The sequence below is a fragment of the Motacilla alba genome, chromosome 3 (genome assembly GCF_015832195.1).
Source record: "Motacilla alba alba isolate MOTALB_02 chromosome 3, Motacilla_alba_V1.0_pri, whole genome shotgun sequence".
Lineage (NCBI taxonomy): Eukaryota > Metazoa > Chordata > Aves > Passeriformes > Motacillidae > Motacilla > Motacilla alba.
Window position 1 is genome coordinate 88,090,632 of NC_052018.1, and position 25,455 is coordinate 88,116,086.

Genomic DNA, 25,455 nt, shown 5'->3' on the forward strand with positions numbered 1-25,455 from the left:
ACAGTTCACTTCCCTCTTTACCCAGGCTTGTGAAAAGATACTAGTCTCAGAAAAGCTGAGATTTAGTTTCACTACCCAGCATCCTGCTTAGCCCTCCCTTCCCAGTAACGTCAAAAGCTCTACAAATCGCTTTGTTTTTCCTCAAGGTTCAGAATAACGAAGGCAAGTGAGAGACAAGACATATTGATAACTCTATTGTTCTAAAACTTCATTTTTGACACCAAAAAAGAGTATTTTCCCTTTCTTAGATTAAATGTTTATTCAATGAACATACCTTGCTTATTCCAAGCCCACTCAATAGGCAGATTCCAATTAACTACTGCTAAATACCAAAAACAGTCAAGAAGAGTGATTATTTAAAACTATTTGGGGAGCTCTAGTTGTGACTGCTGTTCGGAAAGAGTATGAACGAACCATTGACCAGCCACGCTTTAAAATTACTCCTCAACCAGTTTTCATTTGTCTAGTCATCCTCCCATTGAGACTGTAAATAGAAGTATGCTGAGAAGCACCAAAGCATCTTGCTAAGGTTAAAATAAAAAAAAAATCCCTAAAGCTCTATCCTCAGCTGAAGACCTGGTAATTTGACAGAAGGCAGTCAGGTCAGTGAAGCACAACTGACCACCAGTAAAGTCAGGCAGACTGAAAATAATGACCTTTTTCAAAAATGTTTTACTACAGACTTATATAAACTACTTATTGATAGTGCTATCCAAATAAAGCAGTATTTAACATTTTTATTAAGTAAAATGGAAAGCTTTCTTTATTATATAACATAGCAAGGATGCCTGAAACTGCTGAAACTGTGAACAGGAACCATCTCTATATGCTTCAACAATTTGCAGAATTCCAATGTTCCAAAGCCTAGATACAAGAACTCTGCGCATTACAAAAAAAAAAAAAAAAAACCAAAACCAAAAAAACAAACCCAAAAAAAAAAAAAAAAAAACCAAAAAAAAACCAAAACCAAAAAAAACCCAAAAAAACCCAAAAAAACCCAAAAAAACCCAAAAAAACAAAAAACAAAAAACAAAACAAACAAAAAAAAACAAAAACAAAACAACCCAGGTCTCAACATGTGAAACACAGACATCAAACAATTCAGTTTCTGGCTACTTTTCAAGCTATCTGGCTGCAAGACAGTAAACAGCAGAGGTTATAAAGGAAAAACTTGGTCTTTGTAACAGTATGTAAAATTTATTACAGAAAGGGATGGCTGAGAAAGAGAAGAGCAAGAAGTGGGAAAGAACAGCAAATGACCAAGAAAATTCAAACATGTTTCATTATGAACATTGTAAAGGATTTCTAGAATTCGGACTGCTTCCATCTTTTCAGACAGCTTGAATTTCTTCCCAACCTTATTGCAAGAGACCTCCAAAACTGAACAAATACAGAAACTCCTGGACACAGAATCAGCCAGTGCCTGACAAACAACTGCAAACTCTATTCTTTACTAGTGATGACATTACTCATGTTTCACCCAAAATAGTTCAGTCCCTCTGCAGTTCATCAAAACCTAGGCTTGCAACAGGCAGTGGGTAAGATACTCTAACCGCACAATAAGTGATGACAAACACCACAGTGGATGAGCTGAGGCAGTCCTCCTACCCCTAAGGAAATCTGCAAATGTGACAAAAAGCACAGAAAAACAGCTTGACTCGCTCAGAAACTTTCTGACAAATTCCTTATCATGACCTTTGCTATGCAAAGTTTTGGTTTCTGCTGCTTTCTCATGTACCTACAGATATTCTTGTCAGCAAGTGCTCGTATTTAATTAAACCGGAATGACTACTATGAAGGGAGTCATATAAACATCTGCTGCAGGCTATGCATTTGGAGAAAAACCAAAAGAGGGGATGGACCTTTTTAATTTAGTTATAATAGATTTTTTTAATGTCAACATTTAATTCCATGCTCCTTTATTTTAGGACTGTGACATGACTGGTGACACTGCTAACACAGTCACAGTTATGTAACTCCTCTATGGTCTTCATCAGCAGTAACATCCTAAGTAAACACAGAATTTCTATTCACAAGATAGGTCATCAGGTATCAAAACCACCAGTGTCAAGAACCAATGTTAGTAACTACACAAGAACCTCATTTGAAACACCTCAGCACGCAGTCTTACAGTAAGTGAGGCTATGCTGAACTTATAACTGCTGTAAGCCCACCTCCTGTCACGGGTAGTTTCATACCCAGCTTTGGCACCAGTAGTTGCTCTCACATCCTCACGCAGCAAGCTGATTCAAGAAGATAAACCAGAAGAAAATTCATCTCAGCAATATGTACGCAAATATGCCCATTACCCAACTCTTACCATGAGATGAGACACAGCCAACAATATCAACTCAAGAAGGAAGAGGATCCTGCACACAGTCAGAAGCAGAAAACTGCAGAAATACAACAGCACTAACATACTTAGGTACATATGCAAGAACTTCTTCCTTAATGAAAGTCAGGATTATGAGTGGGTTCCAGAAGCAAATGCCTGAGAGCGTGCAAAGGCCTAGCAAAAACTCTTTTCTGTACTGTATAAACACTGAAAAGTGGTGAAAAACAAACTATTCTAATGATCTTTCTTTCACCTTTTAAAAGAGGAATACCAGATACTCACAAATTGGGCACCATGCAGCAAAAATCTGTTTGGGTAGAGGGTACGAACTCCCCATAACAGGAGACAAAACCAAAGCTGCATTATGTACAGTAAGTGACTCAGCTTCCAAGGTGCTATACCCATTGTTTTTTAACAGCTTCAAAAACGTAACAGCAGTGCCCGGCTGACAAAAAGTGGATGTATCTACTGCCCAGCACTCTCACCAAGGTAGCATAAAATTTAATGACTAGAAACCAACACAGAAGTTAAGCTTCAGCTAAATTACATGCTAGCTACATGAACTCTGTCTACAGAATTCTGAAGACACTACCTTTTGGCAGATGGACCTAATAAGCTTTACTGCCTTTTTGCCTCTTAATGTAAAAATTAATCTGGGGTCATATCAGCTCACTCTTCCTTTCCTTCTCTGAACAAAGCAGTTCAAAGTACATCTTCTCAGTCATCCAATGACCTTAAAAGAATCTTTGCTCCTTCAGCAACAGTGACACAAGTCTACCAATTCCATGACACCTTAAATCCCTAAAGCACTAAGTTTTCCACTAACTGAAGAACTTCTTACACAATTCAGGGTGAATAAACCCAGTAACTTGCACATTTCAGGAAAAAGCATTGTACACTAAATCTTCTCTAATTATACCCAGTCCTTCTCAAAAGTAGATTCAACAGGAGAAAATGAGCCCTAAGAAACCAAACAGAAGCAAAAGTAAGGACAGAGAAAGAAGACTAATAGCAAAAAGCTCCTCCCCATCTCACCCAGCAATGTCAGTGGTAAATTTTTACTTGTTGGGTTTTATTCATGGCAGTATCAAAAAGAGACAGGATACTGCTGAAAGGCAAGCGGCAGGCAGCAGAACTTGGTAATAAAAGGCAGTGCAGTGTATGTGCTGATAAAAATCTTTAAAATAAGGTACAGACAAACGAACAAAAACCAGATCCCCACGAGGAGAGCAAGAAGGAATACTCCTCGATGAATTCTGTGTTCTGCCTACTCAAGTATTCTCTGGATTAGCTGAAGTTATCAGTGAATTTATGCTAGAAGTTCTTCAGAAAGCACTGCAGTTTTCTTCCATACTAAGAACACTACTTTTCATGTCCTCTCCTCACTTTTTTCAGTTTCTCCCTTGCAGTAACAGCATCAGACTTCGACTCAGGGAAAGGAGAGGATAAACACTGACTGGAAAAAAACCAACTTGAACACATGAACTGTGCAGAAGAAAGGCTGCTCACAGGTAGACCCGGTTCACCACTTATTGCACTAATAGTAGCTTAAGATGCCGACTACTAAAAAAAAAATAAATAGCAGAAAAGGATGATGGAGTTTCCAATACAGTGTTCTAGGACCATTACTTGACTTTAGGAAAAGGCTTTAAGCAGAAATCTGAAAACTCATGACAGATCTAAGCTGTCACATGTGCTTTGTATGCAAGAGTTTGTTTTAATCGGTGCTCCAATAAGCAAACAAACAAGACCTTTGGAAGAAGGGACAATAGGGAGAGACCTATTAACAAGTTTTCCGCATTAGCTTCCTGTTCTTTGTCAAGCTCGACAACATAATCAGGTCTCAAATCTCAACAAACCTTAAGACACCTTTCCAAAAAATTAGTTACTTCAGTTAATGACATTGCTACCCCAAGTTTTTGTTTATACAAAACACATCTGAATCTGCTAAGCCTGAACAAAACAGAACAGTGAAAAAAGATGAATAACAGCAGTAACTGAGCCCTACATTCCCTCTCTACATATGCAGAAATACAGAAAACTTCAGACTGAAAACACAGTGGTTGTTAACAACATCTGTGAATATATGGTATTTTTCAAGGAATTGTTTTTTCCAAATATGAATTAATAAAGTATAATTGCAGAGTACCTTCCATAGTGACATTTTTCTAACCATGTTAAATTCTGTTTCCTGCTATTGGCAACAGCAGCACACAAGCTAATTTCAAGAATCCTGAACTATACTGGAATTGTATTTCTTCCCCTCTGACTCCAGAAGTACAGCACTTCATGTTTCACTTTACCTTAAAAATCATGAAAAACTGTTTCAACTATTTGTAACCTTATCCCCTTCCCTCCAAAAGTCAGATATGCTAAGTCGACAGCATTCCTTTTTTTCCTTTAAATTAAAATAATACTGTAACAATAGTCAAAATCACAAAATAAGCTGTTTTGTCTAACAGCTACTATATTTGAGTCTATTAAATATTTTAGAGAAGTTCTCTGGCCTAGAATTCCTTGTATTTTGTGTGTTCTAGTTAAGATAATTGAGATGTCATCCAATTTGATTTAATGTTACAAACTAGCTATCGATCTCCAACAACACTTAACCTCCATTATTTTCACACTCAAATACTGTAAGAAGACATAATAGTACAGACATGGTCCAGCATAAGACAAACTAAAAGCCAAACAAAAGCAAAATAAATTTAATGTTTACTATGCTACAAAAGCAGGATATGAAACACCGTTGGCACTACAGCAGAGTCCTAACTATCCTTTCCTTCCACATCACAAGCCTAATTAATTTTTCAATATTAAAACATAGGAAAATGCTAAACTATCACTTCTATCACTTATGGAAAAATAGATGAGCTCTTAAGGCCTGACTGCAGAGGAGACTATTTGACTCAAGCAGCTATTTGACTCTAGCAAACACTGTGAAACAACTCTTTCCAAAGTAATCATCCACAAAAGTGGTATGCTTGTCTTTTCCCTGATCCCACAAATTGCTTGTAAGAGACAGACACATTGAACTGCTTCCAGTTTCTTTACACTGCAAGAAATGCACAGAATCTAAAAGAGGGCTGGTTGGAAAACCTCACGCAAAGCAAACAACTCCTATTATTAATGCATTTTTTTAAAGGGCTGAATGCTTATGAACTGGAGGTTATCTTTTGAACAGCAGTTCGAATTGCAGTGCACTTACAGAGGATTTACAGAACAGGTTTCATGCTCCCCTCTTCCTCCCAGCTCTAGCTATTGTTTTCACAACATTGTTTTCATCTTGTTTATGTATACAACATCTATTATTTGAAGTCCTGTGCACAACCTGCTACCTGTTTAGATTACTGCTCCTCAGAGTAACATAATCAGACACGACCTAGTCTTTGGATGAGTCCAATAAGTTCATCCACCAGGGTCAGCAATCAGCAAAGAAAAGAGCAGGAAAGACATTATCTCAGAGAAAAGGAAAAGTGAAACCAAAAAGCTCTTGCTGTAATATGTCTCCTGGAAAAGTGATAAAGGCACAGAAAACACGACAAGCTAGCAAATGGATAAACATCCCATCTGAGGACTGCATTTGATACACATACAGACAGTAGTCCCACAATTACTGAATAACACTCATTGAGCGTAAATCCCACCTGTAATTAGACATTGTTAATAACCTCCTTAGAGGCGTCACTTCAGTTCTTACTGACAACACCCAAAGTGAGGCATTTGTAAACCATAACAGCCTGTACTGAGCACTGGGGCTCTCTTGAGCTAGATGGAGCTGCTTTACTTTCCAAGATGAGGGACTGAACATTAGCTGGGGGAGTCAATGGACTACCTCTGCTAGGTCTGAATTCAAGTTCTGCAACAGCTGAAATAAAAAAAGAACTTCATGCTTCCTTCGAACATGAACACTCAAAAAAACCAGGAACACTTTTTACACTTTTAGTAAAAAGCCAGCTATAAGCAATTTTTATCAAATGTTCCAGAGAACCAAGCTTCATGTCAGACACGAGAAACCAGTGCCTGCAACTAGTACCGTATCTGAAGAGAGGTCTTATGCACAGGCTGGTATGCAGAGTACCTTTTGACCAAGGTAAGATTTTCCCGTTGGGAACCAGAACAAGTAGTACAGACATATTTTACTACTATACTAGGTAAAGGGTGCAGGAGAAGAAAGGACACAGAAAAAACCCTGAGTAATATCTGTGCTACGTTCACCTTTCACACCTTTACAGCTCTCTGAAGGCAGTGCTTTGAGTACAGACCCACTTGAACAGAAGCAAAAGGAACAATTTCTTCAGCTTTATACACTGAAGACAGAACTCTCAAAACAGCCCTCAGTACCGCATAGTTTCAGTACGGTACTTCTCATCTGAAAAGTTTCAAAGCACATGACAGTTTGAGCAGTTTTTCAAGGTCACAAGGGCAACCACAAATACAAGTCCCTGCCCCCTCCAACTGCTAATCCACCACCGTCTAAATCCAGTCTAGCTGTACTCCAGAGACTTATGCAATGTGAAAACCCTCATTCACTTCTCTCCTAGAATCATGGTCCAAAACTACTGTATGTGGTACCATATACACTGCTGCAATATACAAAGGCAACTTTACAACTGTCAGTATTTATTTGGATGTGGTTTAACAAGCATGTTGAATACTCTAAAGAATTTTATCTAACTTATGAAGAAAAGATTGACAGCATCCCTTAAGAAGCTGCTATGAAGAACACAATTTCCTACTTCTAGATATATTCCCTGAAATGTTGAGGGGAATATACTTTTAACTCTTTTGGAAGAAACTTCAAACAGTGGTAATTATTAAAAAAAAAAAAAAACAAAAACAAAAAACATACAACCAACCACACACACAAACAGTAAAACAAGAAAAAAAATTAGTGGAAAATAAAACAAAACCCCGTCAAGCCAAGCTACAGTGCGTGTTGTCGGTGTCCCCACAGTTTCACTGAAATACAACTCAAAAGTTTACAAAAGAGTAAATATTTCACAAATAATAAGGTCCTATGAGTTCTGTGGAAATAAACAGTCACATCAAGGAGAGACATCCAAACTAGTACCCCTTGAGGACAAGTGCAGCAGAAGCTCAGCTGCATTACCAAAACCATCATCCCATACAGGACAAACAAATGAGCCCCAAACAAATGAGAATGCGTACAGAACTCACAGTACCCTATACCCAACCACAAGACACAAAGCCACAGGAAGTCAGGCTTCATAACTTGCTGCTCACACAGATAGTTTCATTCTTGATTAACTGAAATAAAATCATGAAACAACTACTCTCCAAAATTTGTTGTGGTTTTAACAGCAGTCATTTTCACACAAAATTTCAAAATTAGGGACAATAATTTGGGAAAAGATATTTAGTTACCAGCCACGATAAACAAGCAATCCTTAGAGAGCAGCAGGACAATTTCCACAGGCCTGGCAACACTTAGGAAGCAGCAGAGGGTAGAACCCAGTCCCCCTGCATAGCTCAGCACCCTCTGCAGTGCTCTAACGTGCTTTTTAGCGGGCACAGCTGTACTGACATGTCAGTTTGAATGAGGAGCAGGCTCTTGAAGTCAATCTGTCACCCACTTCCTGTATTTTAGCTCACAGCTCATAGAAGTTTCTGAACAAATGATCTGAACATCTCCAAGACTGACCTACGTCAAAACTCTGGGAAAGCTTAGAACATACTCAGTCCACAGAACCAGACTACAATCAGTCTGAAATAACCCCATGAAGTACACACACTGGGGACATCGAGTTTACCTAACTGACAGCTTCACTCTACAACCTTCTTCAGCTGCAGCATACTGGTTGCTAATGTAAATATAATCAATGTGGCAGGTACTGTCCATTCACTTATGAGAGCCTCAAGCAGCAGGAAGTAAACCCACATACTTAACACTGCCAACATGCACCTTAAAAGCCCTAGAAAGGAGGCCTGCACAGGCTGCTCCTTTTCCTGATGTAATGATAGCAGCAGTGTACCACCACTCATCCACTTTTGTTTCCACCTCTTTACAGGTGAGGAGTTTCAAAAGCTAGTGGGATATTCTAGAAAAGCTTTTTGAATAAAGAAAAAAACCAGCCCACCAAAGATCTACATACTTCATGCATCACCTACAATTACTGTTTTACAAAACTTTTCAAACAACCTTGAAAGGACAACTCAATCAATGGTTGCATTGGAGGTGGCGATAGGAAAGGAAGAGCAGCACATACTCAATAATGCTTTTTATGACTTGCATATCAGCTTAACCAACAAAGCCACCCAGAACAGAGGGGTTTTTTCTTTTTGAATAAGCTGACCAACATAATATTCATTATTCCACCTGAATCAAAACATCAGTTCTTTGCAAATAGTTCCATCATTGAGATGTTCTCTCCTGTTACCAATTTTTCTTTTTCTATAAAATTTTAAATAGAAGATCATCATTAGAGTTTCAAACATATACCTGCCTTTAGCAGGACCCACAAACTGCTGAGAACAGACTGAAGCAGTACTGCATGAAAAACTTACAATAAGATGCTACCTCCTCTGCTCAACAAATCCTTATAATCTTACTTCACTGCCTCCTTGATAAAAACAATTAATTCATATGCTAACAATGCAGAGCCATGTTTGCTCTGCATTCAGTAAAGGTCAAGTTCCTATATTGGGGTGCAGGCACAAAAGTAGGATTATTGAAGATGACATTTTCTGTTAACACACTAATCCCATGAAAACTGAAAGAACTACTAACACCTTCCTTTGTAATTTAACTGGAAGTTTGTGGTTCTTGACGTGTCATTACCATACTCACTAAAAAGCCATTTTAAATTCTCCAGCAGCCCAGACTGAAGCATCCTTCAGCAATGTTTTTCTCATCTGTTTCATGTTAACTCCTGTGAAAACAGACTTAAGCACCTAGTTGTACTACTTGTTTGAAAGAAAACTCAATTAATAAAGTTACTTCCCATGAAAGGTGAAGAGAATCTACACCAGGAGATTAGTAACGTAGTGACATCATAAAATGACACACTGAAGTAATGTTAATGAGAAACTAATGGTGCACAGGGAAAAAAAGAATTGTGGATAACATTTTCATAGCAGAACAAAAATACCTGGGCCTGAGTAATTTCCTTCAAAGTTATAAGAAAGGCTGCTGTCTGCTGAGACACTGTGTTTTCCCTTCTGCCATCATTCTCTACATTAAAACATCTTTGTGCTTTCCCTCTCAACACAGGGTTTTCCAAGAGCCAGAAGACTAATTTAACCCGCACTCACTGGCAACCCTTATGTTTCAACATGCCAATGATGTCTCAAGAAACTGAGATGAGCTGAAATGCTCATCTCTAGAAACTAGAGATGAGCTACTCCAGATCAGTATTTCTTACCATCTCATGAAGATTTTCAGACCAGTTTTCTTCCGGAGTGACACTCATAAATTCTTCCAAATATTTATCTGACTTTATCATATGATACAAATATAAATTTCTACAAGCCTTGAGCAAATTATAAGCAGTTTGAACAAAGTTTCCCACACTAGACATCCGTCTAAGGCTGAAAAACATCCAAACAGCAAAGGAGTTTGCAAAGTTGTCTGTTAAGTAAAAGCGGTACTGATAATCTTTCCGGAAACTCTGCATCCTTTTTCTTACATCAGAGATCATCTTTCGATTTCTCCTTTCTCAGCTTGTCCAGTCAGAGGTCATTCTATTTGGGTAGCTTGTTTTTTATTGAGAAGCTGCAATTACTAGTCCAGATTTCGACATTAAATTCCCTGAACATTTTATGTATACCTGATATGCTGGAGCTTGGGGCTAAACCTGACTCCTCTAAGATGCGCGAAACATTTATGCTGCATTCACACTGCTAACAGACAGTGAGAAAGAAAAAGGTACAATTCACACCTTTACAGCTACAAGCCAAATCATGAAGACCATCAAGTATAAACTGAAGCACAGAATTAAAAAAGTAATACATAGAAAGGAACCCAGGCAGCAGCAGTTTTGATTTCAACTGTTTTCCAAAGAAATTACCACTGCTCTCCTCCAATTTACTGAGAGAAACAATACTCAGATTGAATCACTTCAGTTGCTAAAAGGCCCAAGATCTGAAGAATGCTTCTTTTTTACAGGGCAGGGAAGTACAGCACTGAATTCAGAGAGATCAGTGGACGAGTGACAAGAACTACAAAAATCAAACCCCAAACAAAATAGAGCATATTTGATTAAGGTAGTGGGCAGAAAGAATCAATACTAGGGAAAGAAAAAAACCCTTCTATGGACACAAAGATATGCATGGCCTGTCACATTAAACACTCTCCACAGTCAAAACATGGAGTCTGGAGCTTGGATTCTTTTCACCAAGGCTTTCCCATTCACCTGGAAGAGACCATGCTTGTAAAAACCAATGGTTAGCTAATTATATTCCAGCGCTGACCGGAAAAGAACAACCATTTCCCACTTCCTAAGCTACAGCAGTAAACCTAACAGCACTCCTACTGGACTGATGATGCAAGGCACTACCAAATGATCAATTTTCATTTTCAGTGGTTTTTTTGAAAAGAAACAAAAAATAACAAACTACCAAGACCAAACCAAGCCACAGAAACCACACTGACAAGCCAAGCCCATCTCTGTCCCACTGAACACTGTGGCAGCATTCAGCAAGGTGCGCTGCAGCCTGCTCCGTTCAAGGAGGACATTCAATACCCACTGAACACTGCTCTACGCACACCCCCATCCCTTGCTGCAGTCTAAATAAGCCCTGCTCCAAAGAGTAATACAAATACTTCATAAACACAGATTTTTATATCCACTACTAAGAGCAGATTTTAGTGTGTTTTCCTTTTGTAATATGGAAGCAACACATTCATGTAAAAATACTCTCTACTCTCCATTGGACCTCTGAGAGCAGTAGTTTATGACCGTGAGCACGTGAAACGATTGTTCAACACACATTTCACAGGCTTGAATTTCAACTGTAACAGGTTTTTATTTCTTGAGACAAGCTAACTAAGTCAGAAGCACACATAAGCGATTATCATTAGAAAAGTTTAAGAGAGCAATGCACACCAGAGACGAGAACTGGATGGTCCAGGATAACTACAAGACTATTCATTTCTTTCTCTGGTTCCTTACATTACTAACTGATCACCTCATGGCTACCACTATAAAAGAATAATGAGTTCTCAGCACCCTCTATGCAGCCCGCTCCGTACTATGTTAATTACATTTCCCTCATCCTGATGTTGTGTGCTTTAATTAAATCACTGCCCTATGTAACAGCCTCCTCTAAATATCTGCAGAACAACAGGTGAGGGCCTTTGCAAATAAAGAGAACATACAATCCCAAACTTCAGAACATGAGATACGCACGTAATTAGTCCTCATTTCCAACTGATCCAAGCAGCTTTCCATTCTAAATGGATCATCTCTTCACAAATCTCTGACCCTCAAGTGTTGATGCACACTCTCAAACACAAGTCCAGTGTAGAAGAGTTCATATACTCTGGATATGCAAACTCAGTTAAGTGTTAAGGTACAGAAAATGCACGTAATAAATACATATAATGGATGCACTGGAGCCCGAGCCCACACATACACACGGGAGCTTGTCTACACCACATTAAGTGCTTTTAGTTAGCTGCTGACCTGTCAACACCAGGATGAGTGCTAGTTTCAGCAAAAGTTTATCTTTAAAGTTAATGGTCAATTTATCCAGTGAAACAAACAGAACAAAATAAACAAACAAAAAAAGCACTTTACCAGAAACCCCTTGACTGTCCTGTAACCTCCTTTAATCCAGTAGTATTCATAACAGTACTAAACTGCCTCATCATCTTTATTCACTTTTTTCATTTTCACCAGGTGTCATAACTATAAAGTCCTTCTCTCCACACAATGAGCAGCAAAGAATCCCCATAGCCTCCAACCTGTACAGGACCCTGAAGCCTGCTCATCATCCCTTCCCCACACCATTTCAACTTTTCACAGCCTCAGCCAAAAACGCCTGCCTCCTCTCTCTATACACAGACTAACTAACTCAGCAATACGAAAACTCCAGTTTCCCTTTTGCACAAATACCATTCCCCTGATACACACATGTATACATATCCTAACATAATCTTCACCCTGTGTACAAATTCATCCTTCCCCCCATTTTGTACCATACCCAAACATCCACCCAAGCCCCCTCACCTTCCTATAGTCCACAGTCATCCTTGAAAATTTACCTACAAGAAGACAGCATTGATGACCTAACAGGCAGAAATTTAGAGTGTTTGATGCCTGTCAAAAACATATATAACTACAGTTCTACAGCTCCCCAGCACACGTGCAGACTTTTCTTGAAAAAGTAGTATCATGATCCCAACGGACATTTGCTACATGTTTTCCCGTTTGTATTCCACGAACCAAACAACAAATATCCAGCCTTTCCATTTCATTACAGGTGAAATATCAACTCACAGATCCTCTCAAGTTTCCAGGACACAGACCACGTTGCTTTCTGCTCTAGCCCATCTCCACACACAGAAAGAGAACTCTCTGAGCTGGTGACAGCAGGGCATCTCTCTCAGCTCCCAGTGTGAGCAGCAGACAAACCAAAGCACAGCAGTAGGAACACGCATGACTTGCTGTCCACATACCAGCTCGTATTACACACGAAGGTCTCGCACATTAAGTCTAACCACAGTGGCCACGAAACAAAACAAGTCCAGAACCTTGTAGCAACCTGTTACCACTGTGCCTGTAACTTGTACACAGGCTTCCCTACCACCCAAAGCCTCCCTCCTCCATAGCCTTTAGACTCCTGCCAACTTACCACCTTAATTCTCACAACACACAGAAGCCTGTTTAGCTATTACTCCTAAATTCACAGGCCTTCCTGTACCACTACTCCCAAACACGTGTGGTTTCACCCACCACCTGCATCCCCACGGTATAAACACATCCCTCAACCTACCGCAGTACACAAAATGAGACAAGTACAGATTTTACTAGCTGCCTCCAACTAAATTCATCAAAATGACGCCCTCCTTCCGAGAGAGGTATTATTGTAAATTATAGTAGAAGTATATCCACTGGGGTCGCAGAGCCAGCAAGCTCCAAACTACGAGTAAGAACTGCCTTCAACTCCTTTCGCCTAAAGGCTCCCAGACACTGCCCATCCGCCTGTGATTTCACCCCCAGCTCATCGCAAGCACCCAGCCGTCACGGCAGCTTCTCCCCCGACACCGGGGCCGTGTCCGCCGCTAGCCGCCGGCCCCCACCGGCACGGCCCGTCGGGAACACGGGCCCGGCCCGACGCTCCCCGGGGCCCGGCCAATGCACGTGCTCGAGCCCGGCCCGCCGGCCGCCCCCCGGCCCGGCTCCGGCCGCAGCCGCCGGCACATGCCGGACACCTCCGGCGCCTTCCCCGGTGCCACCCACGCGAGGCCGGGCCTGCCGGCTCCCCAGCCCCAGGGCCGTGCGGGGCCTGGGCCGTGTCAGCGCGGCCCCGGCCCTCTCTTCTCCCGCGGCGGGAGGAAGGCGGCGGCCGGGCCTCGCGGCGCCCGCTCGCTCGCCGGGAGCGCACCCGCCACACGCCGTGTTCGCTGCCTCCCCCGGCGCCGCAGCCCCAGCCCCGGCCCGCCCGCTCAGCCCCGGTCACTCTCTCTACCTGTGTGCCCCGCGTCCCCCGGCGCCCGGCGGCGCTGCGGGGCCCGGCGCGGGTGCGGGCGGTGCTGGCTCGGGCTCAGGTGCGCGCCGCCCCGCGCTGGCCGCCGCCGGCCGCCGCCGCCGCCCGGTCGCGCACTCGGAGCGCCGCCAGCAGCGCGGACATGTTGGAGCCGCCGTCCCCCCCGCCCGCGTCACCGCGCTCGGGAGAGCTGGGCGGGGCCAGGCTCACCCCGCCCGCCCCATCCCGCCGGCCATTGGCCGCCGGCCCCGTCGGCACAGCCCTTCCTCGCTGTCATTGGTAGATGCGTTCGCCGCTCACGCGCAGGCCCCGCCCAAAAGCTTTTCTCTGATTGGGTCTCCCCCGTCTGCTTTGGTAACTATTGGCCGCGGCTCTCGTCAGTCAAGACGACGGCGCACGGACTCCGTCTGTCTCCGCACTTTTTTTTTCCGGCCTCGCAGCCTCGGGCAGGACTGACGGAAGCGGCTGTCGGCGAGCGCCCTCGCCCCTCCCAGCCTCCCTCCCGCCGCCACATCCCCTCCCTCCCGGCGGCGCGGTTTGCCTGCAGGCCATTGGCTCCCAGCGCCGCCACTCCCGCAGCCTCTCTCGCCCCGGCCGCCGCTTCGCCCAGGGGGCGTGAACCGACCCGCGGGTGCCTTTTTCTGATTGGCCGCTGTTCCTGCCAATCAAGTGCGGCCCGCGGGGCAGCGGAGCGCGGTCCGACCCGCGCGCCGAGCCGCTCCGCACGGCGATTGGTCGCGGGGCGGGCGAGAGGCGCGCGACCTCCCCCGCGCCCCACGGGGGGCAGTGGGGAGTACCCGTATGTGCGCGCGATTACATCACCAGCAGCCAATCAGGGCGCGCGGGGCAGGTGTCCCGCCCGAGGGGGGCGGGGCCTGGCGCCCCAGGCGGGACCCGCTGCACCTCGCACGGCCCGTGAGGCGGGAGCCGCGGCTGCCGCCGGCGCCGGTCGGGGTTGCTGGTTACCGCACCGAAGAGCCAGGCTGGAGGTGTCTCGCTCCTCTGCCTTCCCATCTGCCCGCGGGGCTCGAGTGCCGTGTCCCGGCTCACGGGACAGAGGGGCTGCATCCCCGCTCCGGTGTCCGAGTGGGCGTCTCGGGGTCGCCCCTGGTACCCCACCGAGCCTGCTGACACCGGGGCCGCCTGAAGAGTAGAATCACTGAGTCACAGAATCGATCGGGTTGGACAAGACTCCTGAGTTCAGCGAGTCCAACCCGTGACTGATCACCACCATGTAACTAGACCGTGGCGCCGAGTGCCACATCCAGTGTTCCCTTAAACACCTCCAGGGATGGTGACTCCACCACCTCCCTGGGTAGCCCACTCCAATGTCTAATCTCCCTTTCTGTGAAGAAATTCTTCCTGATGCCCAGCCTAAACCTCCCCTGGCAAAGCTTGCGGCTAATCCCTCTCGTCCTGTCACTGCTTGCCCGGGAGAAGAGGCCGACCCCCACAACCTCCTTTCGGTGCTCGTAGAAGGTGATTAGGTCACCCCTAAGCCTCCTCTCAGCCCGGAGTCGCGGCAGGTGGGAAGCGCAGGAATGGGCAGCCGCTCCCGCCGCCGGCCGCTCCGGCTGCAGCGACAGCCCCGCCGCGGGAGGCCGTAATGAACACCCAGCGTGGGCTCGCCTGCCCTTCGGCTTCTTTCTTGCCCCAAAGCAAAACTGTTTATTCAGGAAAGAACATGAAAATCTGTCTGATCCCTCGTAATCCCGTGCTATTCCCACCTTTCTCAGTCAACGGCTGGCTGAAGCCAGCTGCGGTTCTCCTCGCTGGAGAGCGACCCACTCCTGCCCCTACAGCTCCGTCCGGCGGTCCAGCTGCTGCAGTCATACCCTATAGGCTTTCCTGGAAAGCTGGAACAGGGCGATATCCTTGCCTTACATTCCCGAGAACCCAAACTTTAATATGCTGGACTTGAGACCACGGCTCACAACACTGTTCGTATAGCATTTTTATTTATTCTTCTATTCATTTTCTGGAGTGTTTGCTAAAGGAACTGACCCTGAAAAAGATAGGAGCTTTTCTATCTGGAGCTGAAATTCTCTCTCAGTCTTCCACACAGGAACATGATGGGATTGTTTTCCCAGGGCCTCCAGAGTTATGTCCACAGTGCAGAAAACACTGTGCAGCTTTTGCCTCCAAGGTCATGGGCACCGCCACTCATGTTAGAAAATCCTTGCAGAGAGCTCTGAGGGCGCTTTTTCGCTCAGGTGACTGATGCAGCTGCGGCTCTAAGAGCCCGTGCTTTGCTCTCTGGGGGTTCAAATGCATCGACTCCACACCGAGAAGATAGGATAGCTCACCCCTGTGTGCCAGGGCTGCTTCCCAGAGCTCCCTACCAGTTGATAGAGCTGAATGAGAATGAAACCTAGATTGCCTCAGCACAGGCACTCGTGAGCCAGTTCAGAAAGAGCCAGAATGCTGAGACTGCGGTTCCCCTTCTGTTATAGAGAACTTGCTCACAGACAAGCTAATTTGAGTGCCCAGACCCAGCTGCCAATCAACCTAGTTAACTTTGCAGTGTCCACATGATCTGGGACTGAAGATACTTTTATATAGCTAGGGATCTTTTTTCTTTTTTTTTTTTTCTTTTTCCCCTTCCTCAGGCCTATATCTCATAGTCATTTAAATATAATTCATGTATTATTAAAGCAATGACAAATCTGCCTAAAAATTGCTATATCTTAGGGTTGATTAATGCAAAATTTATTTAGCCTAGATATTTCTTGGATTTTTGAAACTGTTTTTATTTCAACAGATTCACCAGGAGTTTTTTGAGAGCTTGAGACTTTCTAAAGTAATGGTATATCCTGCACAGATTTCAGCAGGTATGAAACCGGGCTGTAATTTTATCAGGTCCCTGTTTGCATCCTCTACTTTGCTTCTTGGGTACCTGCCAGAGAGATACCCTGGGTAGCATTGATAATTTTGCTCAGCTTGTACATTGTATACTCAGCTACTACTCTTCTCTCTGATTTACTGTAGCAGCCACTCTTCCCCTAGTGACAACTAAAACAAAAATCTACAGAAATACTGCAAAAAATCACAAATTAGGCTTTTAGTTGTCATTCAAACCTTCTGACCCTGCCTTTCTTCTTGCTTCTAGGTTTTACAGGGGTTCTGATCCCCTTCCTTTCACCTACAGCTCTAATTTCATGTATGGCTTTATAACAAATTTAGAAAAAGTAAAATACTTCCTTTCTGTATCATCTCAGTAGCTGTACAACCTTTACAATTCTTTGGGAAGAATGGACTTCCCAAAATAATAAATATTACCCTGCATTTTCACTAAAGTAATAAGTGATATCCCCTACTGCTTTTCAAACATGACCTGCTTAAATGTTAGAGATTAACTGAAAACCTACACTGTGCACACGAGTCTGTAACCCAGTGTAAACAGCACATTCCTAATCAGTAGAAATGTGCATATCTGGCTGGTTTCTGTGGGCTAAAACTCAACGCTGGCATTGCTCAAGACGTGTGTGTGGCAAGAAGCAAGCAGCAGTGACAGGCAGCAGGGGCGGGCTGTGAAGTAATAAGTAGGTGAAATAATGGTTCGTATGTGGCAATGTGGAGTTAATGGCTAATCCAGGGATTTTGTGCCATTTCATGGCTGGCTCCAGTTATGCTTTGTTTAAGATTACCAAGGCAGGATATTTGTGGGAATACTTGTGTGTTGGATCAACGGTGATGTGTGCATGCCTGAAAGAGTCAGCATTTTTTAATACATGCAGTGTCCATTTTATTCTTAGTTGTGATGAAAATAACTATGCACTACAGAAATGGTAATAAATAGGAAATAGATAGTATTGGATAAAGGTAATTTGCAAACAGCTTTGATACTGTACTAAAGAGGAATGAAGGTGAGTTCTTCTACAGGGTTTTTAAAAGTCCCATTTTTGAATGTTCTGTTGTTATTGGTGAGGTGATTCGTCCTTTTAGCAGTAGCTGTTGACAAATCTGAATAATTACATTTGTTTAATGTTCAAATTAATGAGCTATAAATCAGGTCCTGCCAAAAATCAGTATCTTTGGGAAGCTACTTGATCTGACAGTGTTTTCATGTAATTTTCTCACCTTTTACCTCTGTTTTTAAAAAAAGTTAGCTGGCTGCCTGAAGCATGTATACATCTAGTGTTTTAGCTGGCCTTCCTATTAGTTTGACAAATGGTGGCTGATCTGGTTTCACAAGAAGGCATTCTCAGACACTGACAATGTTTATGGTACATGGTTACTTTTTTATCTGCAAAGCAAACAATCTCTTTCATTTTCAGCAGAGTAAACTTCCCATGGAAACTAATTCACTAAACAACAGTAGTTAGTTCTTCATCACTTGCCTGTGTACCCCTTCTAGATTACACCATCTGTGAAGAAAGGAAGGAAATCACCGCAGATAATAAGGTCATCCTCACATTAAGAAATGAAGAGGGAAAATTTTGAAAGTTTCATGTAATATTTTGCCTTGATTTTGCTCAACAAGAGGAAGACTAAATGTTAATACAGCAATGGGGAATAGAAAGAATGTAGGATGGGTAGCAAAGAAAAAAGGACATATACAGACAAAGACAAAAAAGTAATGTTACTGTGTCAAAATGAAACAATTGAAAAGTGGATATACTATCTCCAGTACTTTGGGGGAAAAAAAATGGAGGAATTTTAGAAAACAGTTCAGGACACCCTTCTTGTGATAAAAGAACACTCAGTTCCTGACCAGAACATGTGGTTTAAAGGGAATTTGTGGTTGAGCAAACACAGAAGTCAAAATAAAAGTGTGTTGTAATATTCTATGTCAAAGAAGTGATGTTTTGCAAATAAAAGGTAAATAATAAAGCAACTCAAAATTCAATTCTGATATGTTTTTGGAAAAGATGGTTGCAGATGATTTTACTGAGAGAAGAGAGCCCTAGGATCATTCCAGACTCCAGGTGGAAAGTTTGGTGTTAGTTAGAAAACTCCATATTGCTGAAGAGATGGTACTGCTTGGTTCAAAGAAACAGGCAGTGAGATTTCAAATTAACATTTAATAATTTGGAGAATACATGCTACTCATAGTTGGGGCCAGACATTCTGGACTGTGGTAGTGAATTAAATTCTCTGTCACTGAGCCTGTAAATAGTATTGCTTTTAGGTGGTTCAGGAATATGCCCTCAAAGGCCTGATGGTAAGTAATAACCCTGGAGTCAGTGATCACAACTTGTGTGATGAAAGGTAAGGGTGAAAGAAAAATAGAACATTCTCAACTTCAGAAAGGGAAACTGTGATAAGTGAAGAGACCTGGCAACAAAATCATCTTGTATAATGAAAACTTGAACATGGAAGAAACCTTAGGTACCTTAAAACCAAATGATTGGGATCCTGTATCTCACAGAAGGCAAAATGGTTTTGAGGTAGAAGCCTCAAGCATAAGTAGGAAAGAAGTGGCATCAAGAGAGGGGTAAGAATTACAAGTGGAGAGCATTAAACAGAATAAAGGTCTGGTTCGGGAAGAATCTCAAACATCAATAAGTGGGAGAATGAAGGGAGAATTTATCTGGAAAAGCAGGTTGATTTATGGTATATTGCATCTGAAAAGGCAGCAAGATATTATCCAGCTGTGACATAATAGTGTAAGAAGGAAGTGATGTTGCTTTCCGTTGAGGAAGAAGTGGGGTTTAGAAATGGTCTACATCTGATTCTAAAATGAAATGCGTATTTTTTGCCACAATTTTCAGTAAAGATGGTGATCTTGAACATGGGGTTGGAGGGCAGGATGGCTAATAGCTAGGAGGAAAAGGAAATTGCTAGTATTATATGTAAGATGAAAGTAAAACACAGTCTACAGCTTGTGGGCAGAAAGAACAGATAATGCCTGTTCCAGAAGTCAGAAAATTGTGTCAAATGAAATCACTTGTCTGGTAGTAAACTTTTTAAAGTAAGTATATCAGGAAATGAGAAAGTGTAATGTTTGTTTACTAAAGGTGAGCCTTACCAGATTAACCTAAGATCTTCCTTTGATAATATCATTCAACTTCTAGATAAAGGAGGAGATGACAGGAATTAGCAGAGCAGTACCAGAGACTAATGCAGGTGATGGAGTATCCATAGAGGATAAAGCAAAATCTAATGATCAGAAATCAGGTGTCTGAGTAAAGGTGGTTCTTTTTTCTTCCTACCATCACAACCCGCCACACTCCCCCAGCGCCCAGGATAAGTTTTGGTCTTAAACCTGTTAGATATTTTCTTTAATAATGCTGATACACGAAAGTGGTGGGGGATAAATTTGTAAATGACCCAGTGCTTAGGGGTACCAACAGTAAGGAAAACTAGGAAACCACATACATTTAAACTGATGGAGAAATAGAAATGCAGTTAACTTGAAGAGTATAAAAGCAAGACCTTAGTATAAGAACTTTTCTCTAGCTGCTGGGGGTTCATCACTTCAAAAAGATGACAAAGAAGGACAGAATATGGTAGTTTATCACAGCATGATATGAAATGTCATTCAGCTTCAGCATTAGAATGACAAATGCAGTCTTAAGCGTGGCTGGGCAACAGGTTAAGTGCCTTCACACAGGCCCTTAATTGGCAGTATGGAAGTACTTATTCGGAGATGCACACAAGCGGCCATGAGCTGGCTTTGAGATGTAACAAACTGAAGGGGTTGTTGTGCCATGATTATTTCTGTTGCCTTCACTTCAGCTTTGTTCATGTTGTTAAATTGGGTAGGGACAGACAGCCACAAGCTGTCAAGCCAGTTTGTAATTAAGCCATGACTTAGCATGGCTTAATAAGTTACTCCGCCACAGACAAGCTGTAATAGCTGCCTCTGTGTGTGCTCCCAGCTCACCCAGCTGCCAAAGGAAAATGTGTTCATTTCAGCTATGACAGGCTGCCGTAGCATCCTAGCTGATAAGGAATAATTTGCCTGGCTAACTCAGTAACTTCTGAGCGTGTGTTCACACTTTTCTGCCACTGGGAAGCTCAGAACTCAGTGCAACATTCTAGGTAGCGCAGGACACAGATCAGAAGTGTTAGTTTTGTTAACTTCTTGCTGAGATGTCTCCTGCTCCAGTCTAAAATATTGCTAAACATTTTTCTTTGGTGTTAGAATACCACCTTTTGCTTAGACTACTCTCATCCACCATGCCTAATGTGTCTTCATCTTTATTACTACCCTAGTTTGTTCTTCACTGACTATCTGAACTTTAGATTAATCTTTTCTACCTTTGACTGAAGTATTTTAAGAGCTTAGTATGTTTTGAGATAGTCCAAAAGCTTAAGTATGTCAGTTGTAAAATATTTATGTTCTTATCGTCTTTTAAGCTTATGTTATTGAAGAAGTCAATCGAGTTTCCCTAACGAGCTTGCTTTTAAGCTCCATAAAATAGATGAATTCTGGTAACAATATCCTCTCAATTTTCAAACATCTTTCAAATGCTGCATAGACACGAAGTTTTATAGCTGAGACCATTCTAATGAAAATTCAAAAGTAAGCCTGGGAGCAAAAATAAAAATAAGCCCGAAGAGTTTATCATTGACATATGTAGATATTAACAGAGATCTCTTACTGTCAATGCAATTCCATTGCTATTTTTTGCTGCCCACTTACACTTCTGTCCTAACCATAATCTCTAATAGTAATCTAATGACAAGTTAACAGCTTCCTATATAATCTTTGTGATATTTCCTAATTCATTTGGAATTATCATTACTGTTAATTCAATTAATTTATTACTGTTAATTATCAATACTGTTAATATTTTACCTTTCCTTACAGTAACTATGGTAAGTAATTACCTGGGAGAGTGGCAAAGGTTGCTTCATAAAATCACTGACATTTTAAAAATATCTTCCCACATAAAATCAGTGACACTTTAAAAATACCTTCCCACATTTCCATTCACTGTCATCTCTCTTTATCCCCATTGCTGAGGAAGAATAACAGCTTGAGGACCCCAGTTAGAGCGGGGGCTTGTAGCACACACTGTTCTCATGGGTAAGTGAAGCTGCCTGGAATGGGGCAACACATCAGGCTGAGGCAATCTGATCTATGTGAATGGTCTGTATTATTCAAGGATGTTTCTGCTGAGGGCATTCTGTTAAGATCAGAGGAGCTGTTAAACTGGAATAGATGTGACTCACCATCCTTCTGAGGGGAAAAACACCAGCAACCAAACTGTGTAGTGTGAAGGGCAGCCCTAATACACATTTGAAACATTAACAATGAACAAAGCAGGTCCTGAGGAGGTTTCTTTTTCACAAGACAAAGGGGAAAAAAAGGTCTTCTGACAGAAACTTCATGCATGTCCAGTAGAGCACTGAACTTTTTCCTGAAGTTTCTGCTGAACTGCAGCACGGGCTGTTGAGTAATTTATACATGCATGCAACTGATGAATAGCCATTTAAGTAGAAAGGAAAAGTGGCCGGAAATCAATCAAACTAAGGAAATTCAGCTCATGGCAAGGGAAGGGCCCCTTTCTCTTAATTCTCGTAATGGCTGAGTAGTGCTGTTGGTATCCATGCCAGTGGTGCACAACCCCAGAAGAAGTGGCCCAGCACGCCAGAGCTGCAGATGGGACTGTTGCGAACTCGCTAATGGAAACACTTGGTGGTGACTCAGCTAAAGAGCTGCCAACAGCCAACTCCTCCAGTGAGATCAACAGGCTGTACACCAGCTTGGGACGTAAAGGTAGTCAGTAGGATTGACAGGAAGGGTAACACTGACTCCAAATGAAGCCCCTCATACAAGGAAAAAAAGAGTTAATGATTCCCTTTCTGCATTTTTGTCTGGTAGTTCGATGTATGCTGTCCCTGACCATCAAAGCTGCCCATGTCAGACACTGTCACATTACAGCTATTTCAATTCTAAGCTCTGAGCAAAGAGCTTTGCTTTCCACATGCAACATCCAGGTACGTCCATGTTGTCTTGCACAGTTCATTAACAGTTCTAATTTTAAAACACAGAAGCATATAATGAATCTTCACAAAGAAAAGCAAAACAATGTAGGCAAGGTTCCATGTTGTTGCTTATTACCCCTTTTTTCAATTAATGGTGTTTGGTTTTTTTTTCCAACAATACACCAAAAAAAACCAACTGTTTTAAGATTTTAAAAGTATTGTTCAATCCTTTGTCTAGGTATTAAATCCCTCCAAAAAAAGAAAATGTGTGTATTTCTTGCTAGCATATCTGCATGAATATAATTCATGACAAGGGTAATAGTTTATATAAGCTATTCTGAATTCTAGAAATTATATTAGTGTCTGGACAGGGAAAAAAACCCAACACTCAGATACATTCTCACCATGGTGACCTACGAGAGAACTGTCACAACAGAAGCTGCTGTTGCCACTACAATTTCCAGAGCTCCTGCTGTTCTTGTTGCTGCCGAAGAGAAAATCCACTGCCCTTCGCTGCACTTAAAGCTCAGTAAGATCAGATTGCAGCTCAAAGATAATGTTCACACTTTACTGTACATCAGTATCAAAGAGAAAATGAGATGATCAAAATATGCCAGCCATAATAATAGTGTCACCATGAAGTGTGCTGTTTATTTCCTTTGAGGTACCGAGTGCTCTGACTCCCTCCTGTTACAGCAAAGACAAACCAGCATCACGATCACAGCCTTTGGGGTCAGCTCTGCTCAGGCCAGAGGGCCGCCAGTCTTGGCAGGAATACAAGCCAGGTAAAAAGTAGAGGACTGATTCCCCTCAAAGGAAAAAACAATCTCATTATGTTTTTGAAACACAAAAAATAAACTGTTAGTACTTACAGTTAAATGAGAGAAAATATAAAATAAGAACAGTCTTGTTGACTCTCTGCACAACGAAGGTTACAAACTCTGATCCCACACTCCACCAAAGGACTGTCAGTTATTATAAGCATGTTGGGAAAGCCCTTTTTGCCAGCTAGAGAACTACTAGGTCAGAGAAATGTGTAAAGCACACCTTTTTAACAGGCTACCTATCCCCCAACTAAATAAGCGTATTTCAAATTATTAGACAATATTTTCTAATTTTGAGGATTATCAAAAGCTAGTGACAAGGGGACATCAGAATTTAAATGTGAATGTTCCACTTTGCGGAAATGAGCAGTTTCATGAATTTTATACTCTGCAGTACAAAAAATGAAACAAAACCAAAAAAGCCTTGATGATAGGACTTGACATTTTAAAAGCAGTATTTCTGAAAGTGAAAGGGCCCCCAGAAGACCTCTGATTAGCCAGCTCATGATCAAGAAACTCTGGAATAAATAACTCTGCAACTGCCAGGATATCTATAATTAACTATGGCTAAGGGAATTAGAGTTGGAAGTTACTGTGATAGTTGCGAAGTTTCTGATATAATAAAGTGAGGAAGTAAGAGGAATTAAATTATTTGAGAAAATGCTCCAGACCCTAAACTGATCATCATTATTAGTGGCATCTCATGTCTGAACCTTATGAATAAAGCAATACATTATTCACAAGCTACGAGGTTAGATTCTGATGTACAGTTGATAGGTTTATTATATGTAATTTAGGAGATCTTAAAAAGGCATGAAAAAAAAGTTCATGAAAGAAGTTGCACTGCCTGCAAAATGGAGACCCAAATCAAGTTATAATTCAACTGACTTTCCAAGCAGGAAGGTAAACCTACATTTGGAAATCACATGTCAAAGGATCACTGCATCTCAGAGATTATTCCATTTGAGGCAAGAGGAAACAGATTTCATTTGCATTCACCTATACTACTCTGGTTGGTCAAAACTGCCATTTGGAATTGCCTCTAAATTGAAGGAATATATTGGAATATATTATTCCAATTATATATTGGAATGGCCTCTAAATTGAAGGAAGCAAGGGAAGGGCAATGGTCCAAAAAAAATGTTCTGACGTTTAGCCTCTCTTACAGTTGGGAATTCCCTCATGCTTTGGGCAGGGGCAGGAAAAACCCAGCAGAGAAGTAGATCCTGATCCTGATCCTGATCCTGATCCTGATCCTGATCCTGATCCTGATCCTGATCCTGATTCTGATCCTGTACTGGCTCCTTGATTCCCAGAGGCAAGCTGTGAGCAACTGCCAGAACAATGTAGGTATTGAAATTGGATTTTCTTGTTTCTCTGCTTTTTGTTTGTGTGTTTGTTTCCATGTTTTAATCAGAACCTTAACCCTTGCTTTACTAGTATAGCTTTTCCCCCCTTATTTAGCTTAACTTTATTATAACAGTGATTTCAAGTAAGAGTGGCAAGCACAAGGAGTGTTATTTCTAAAGAAGCATCATGTCCAAATAAATGACTTGGCTCACAAACCTTTAGGATACCCTTAACCTGAGAGAAATTTGAAAAATCAAGGTGTTTCTTAACAAATAGCAAGCCAGTGTTACAGTATGGGAAAAGTCTTTCCAGTGGGGCATTTATTGAACACATGAGATTGTTACAGTATGGGAGAAGTCTTTCCAGTGGGGCATTTATTGAACACATGAGATT

At 42.1% G+C, this 25,455-nt stretch overlaps 2 protein-coding genes across 3 annotated transcripts in view; one reads left to right on the forward strand and one right to left on the reverse strand.

The window, feature by feature from the left end:
• PPM1B (protein phosphatase, Mg2+/Mn2+ dependent 1B) overlaps window positions 1-14,204 on the reverse strand; it is a 61,110-nt gene extending 46,906 nt beyond the window's left edge. Inside the window, exon 1 of one of the 2 annotated variants that reach the window (XM_038131276.1) lies at window positions 13,991-14,201. The gene's annotated coding sequence lies outside the window, so the exon portion shown is untranslated. Of the gene's footprint in view, window positions 1-13,990 lie in introns of both variants that reach the window. The other variant, XM_038131275.1, reaches the window with a different exon arrangement.
• Window positions 13,357-15,162, forward strand: LOC119699124 (basic proline-rich protein-like). The gene is made up of 3 exons (XM_038132169.1): window positions 13,357-13,379; window positions 13,481-14,258; window positions 14,449-15,162. Exons 1-3 carry the CDS (start codon window positions 13,357-13,359, stop codon window positions 15,160-15,162), a joined length of 1,515 nt encoding a protein of 504 aa, XP_037988097.1.
• The last annotated feature ends 10,293 nt before the right edge of the window (window positions 15,163-25,455 follow it).

Bases quoted from the DNA above. Each gene is read 5' to 3' on its own strand.
- LOC119699124 (XM_038132169.1), top strand. From the start codon at position 13,357: ATGACGCCCTCCTTCCGAGAGAG. The intron at 13,380-13,480 runs GTATTATTGTAA...TTTCGCCTAAAG, and splicing joins ACGCCCTCCTTCCGAGAGAG to GCTCCCAGACACTGCCCATC. The intron at 14,259-14,448 runs GTCGGCACAGCC...CCGGCCTCGCAG, and splicing joins GGCCATTGGCCGCCGGCCCC to CCTCGGGCAGGACTGACGGA.